The 3,398-nt window shown below is 53.8% G+C and overlaps 1 protein-coding gene across 1 annotated transcript; it reads left to right on the top strand.

Annotated features, from left to right (window-relative positions):
- Positions 1 to 1,292: 1,292 nt before the first annotated feature.
- Positions 1,293 to 2,312, top strand: LOC136113500 (olfactory receptor 14A16-like). The gene has a single exon (XM_065858673.2). It carries the CDS (start codon positions 1,293 to 1,295, stop codon positions 2,310 to 2,312), a length of 1,020 nt encoding a protein of 339 aa, XP_065714745.2.
- Positions 2,313 to 3,398: the final 1,086 nt, after the last annotated feature.

Genomic DNA, 3,398 nt, shown 5'->3' with positions numbered 1-3,398 from the left:
CTCGCCAGCATGGCTGTGGGGTCTAAACGTAAATGTGCAGGCAGGGGTGCCCAGGGTTGTCCTGCAGGGCAGGGTCCCTGCAGCCCAGGGCTGTGCCGGGGCAGGGACTCTGCCGCCTGCCAGGGTCAGCGCTCAGCCTGCCCGGGGAGATCCCAACAACATTGAGAGGAAACACTGTGCGGGGAAGGAATGACCCCCAGTAGGGCAGGGCACAGTCCTTCTGCTGCTGGGTTCTCTGTGGGTGAGGGCTCCTCACAACTCCAGCTCACTATAGAGTGCTTCCAATTGGAGGTTTCAAAGAGAAGATCTGTACAGGTATTACTGTAAGGATAATGCTGCTGTAGAGAGAATTCAGAAAACTCTGTATGATCCCCTGCAGTGCAGATTTATCCCCTGAGCAGCCTCCTTGGCTCCGCTCCCACCCAGCATAGCCTCTGCCCTCAGGGCCGGGGGCTCCAAGGCATGAAGCAGCTCCTGTGCAGCCAGAGGTCCAGTTCCTCTGCAGAGCACAGGGGCTGAGAGCAGCTGCCCGGCAATGTTGGTGTCTGGGAGGTGGCTGCACAGCTGGGGAAGGGTGATGCTGTCTGAGTGCCCGGCTGCCTCTACCCTGGCCTCTCTCACACCCACCCTCACCGCATTTTCCTTCTTGCTCCCCTGCTCTGGGTCACTGCTGTTGGGATCTTGTTCTTCCTGTCAGGCTCTCTGGGGATGGCAGTTTCAGCTGCAGAGTCACAGTCTGACCTTGTGGGTCCTTTCCTGCAGGTGTGTCCATGAGTACACGTGTCCCAGCTTTGCTCTGACCTGTGGGGTGTGGGCAATGCAGTCTGGGGCAGGGTAATGAGCTGAGTCTCCCTGAATCAAATCACATTATTAGGACATTTTGCTATGTCTTTGAGGTTTCCTTCTAAGCTGAAAGCTCCACATCAGGATGCAAACATGTGCTATAGCACCTTAGTGTTATCTGAGAAACACATAGAGGTTACATCATTGAAAATGCTGTTTGGTTTGAGAAATGAGCCATGTCTGTCTTGGGCTAAATGTGGGGTGCTGAGATCTTAGGAAAGGGTGAGATGTCATGGCTCCATATGGCAATGCTGAACCCCAGGACTGTCCCCTGCCCCCCGTTACCATGCCCCTGCTGCAGAGCAGGGCTGACTCCTCGGCAGCCAGCGGGCACAGGCCCTGCTCCTCACGGCACCTCCAGCCAGCACCACCCAGGGCTCAGACACGGACCCGAAGGAAGGTCTGGGAAAGGATAAGGGGGTGTGGAGCAAAGGGGGGGTGTGTGAGAAATGAATTCTACTCTGCTCAGAGAAGCCTCCCCTAACCTCTCACTGCCTTTTCCTTCTATTATAGTGCCCTATGCTTCGATGCAGCAAATGTCCAACAGCAGCTCCATCACCCAGTTCCTCCTCCTGCCATTCACAGACACACGGGAGCTGCAACTCTTGCACTTCTGGCTCTTCCTGGGCATCTACCTGGCTGCCCTCCTGGGCAACGGCCTCATCATCACCACCATAGCCTGGGACCAGCACCTCCACACCCCCATGTACTTCTTCCTGCTCAACCTCGCCCTCCTCGACCTGGGCTCCATCTCCACCATTGGCCCCAAGTCCATGGCCAACTCTCTGTGGGACACCAGGACCATCTCATACACAGGATGTGGTGCCCAGCTCTTTTTTTTCACGTTCTGTGCTACAGCAGAGTATTCTCTTCTCACCATCATGTCCTACGACCGCTACGTTGCCATCTGCAAACCCCTGCACTACGGGACCCTCCTGGGCAGCAGAGCTTGTGTCCACATGGCAGCAGCTGCCTGGGCCACTGGGTTTCTCAATGCTCTGCTGCACACGGCCAATACATTTTCACTGCCCCTGTGCAAGGGCAATGCCCTGGGCCAGTTCTTCTGTGAAATCCCCCAGATCCTCAAGCTCTCCTGCTCACACTCCTACCTCAGGGAACTTGGGCTTATTGTAGTCAGTTGCTGTTTAGCTTTCATGTGTTTCATTTTCATTGTGATGTCCTATGTGCAGATCTTCAGGGCCGTGCTGAGGATCCCCTCTGAGCAGGGACGGCACAAAGCCTTTTCCACCTGCCTCCCTCACCTGGCCATGGTCTCCCTGTTTGTCAGCACTGGCATATTTGCTCACCTGAAGCCCCCCTCTGTCTCCTCCTCATCCACGGACCTGGTGGTGTCTGTTCTGTACTCAGTGTTACCTCCAGCAGTGAACCCCCTCATCTACAGCATGAGGAACCAGGAGCTCAAGGATGCCCTGTGCAAACTCGTATATAAGTGTTTTCTGGAGCAATAAACTGCCTCTCTGCTTCTGCATAGGAGTTTTAAAGTGACTTATTACAGGCTCAGCCTGTCATCTGGATTTTCTGTTTTGGTGTGTTGGTTTTTTATTGTTAGAATGTTTTCAGCCCCTTTCCAATTCTCTGTCTGCATTTCTTTTATAACCACTGGCTGTATAAATGAGGAGCCGTGCTCTCCTTTTGTTTAAACAAAATAAAGGTTCGTATAGTGACTTGTTTTTCACTGTGTCCCTCCTGCAAGGCTATTTTGGAGCTGCAGGGACAGTTCCTGTGTGCATGGGTAGAAGGGAAAAGAGTTCAGCATGGCAGCCCTGCCAGGGAGCACCAGTGCTTGTTCTTCCAGAGCTGTTCTGGTTCCACTCCACACTCTCCTTCTCATCCCTTGTGTCGGTGCAAGGCCTGAGTGCTCTGGCAGCTTGGTCCCCGTCCTGCTGTGTGTCAGTGCTGTGAGCGCAGGCAGGGACAGGCAATGGGCACTGCTGTGACAGAGCTGGCCTCACAACAGCCTTTCCAGACAGAAAGGTGATCTCCCATGGGAAGGGCCTGTAGGTTTAGGTCTTGTTATAAACCTTCTCTCAAGAACATGCCCACAAAAGTGGCCACAGATGCAAACCCCATTGTACATCTGAACAGTGTGTGTGTGCAGGGCTGGCACACAGCAGTGTCCTCTCACAGCCAGGCCTCCTGCCAGAGACCTGCAGGACCAGCAGAGCAGGGGCTGGGCTGTGCCCCTGTGCACTGGACTCCCAGGGCAATCGTCATGGGCTGGCCCCTCACAACCACCATTTCCAGCACTGGCCTCTCACCCCAGCTCAGAGCTCTTTGTCCCTCCATGGAATTACGCTGAATGAATAGGTCAGAGGTCCATGTTTGCATTGTTCAGATGAGATGTGAGCATGCACATCATGTACGTGAGGTGATATGAACCCAAGTCAGTACAAACACCATCAGCTATTCTTTGTGCTTCTATGAAGACCTGTGAGACAGAGTTTATTGACGTCACATCATGTTGGGACTAATATCCTATAGGAAACAACTGGAATGCAGCGCTGGGATGTGCTTCGTTGAACCAATGTGCATTC

The sequence above is a fragment of the Patagioenas fasciata genome, chromosome 12, assembly GCF_037038585.1.
Source record: "Patagioenas fasciata isolate bPatFas1 chromosome 12, bPatFas1.hap1, whole genome shotgun sequence".
Classification (NCBI taxonomy): domain Eukaryota; kingdom Metazoa; phylum Chordata; class Aves; order Columbiformes; family Columbidae; genus Patagioenas; species Patagioenas fasciata.
The sequence above is the reverse complement of the archived record's forward strand: the minus strand, read 5'-3'. Positions and strand labels throughout refer to the sequence as shown.

What these genes read in the sequence shown, in the direction of transcription:
- LOC136113500 (XM_065858673.2), top strand. Translation starts at nt 1,293, where the DNA reads ATGAATTCTACTCTGCTCAGAGAAGCCTCCCCTAACCTCTCACTGCCT.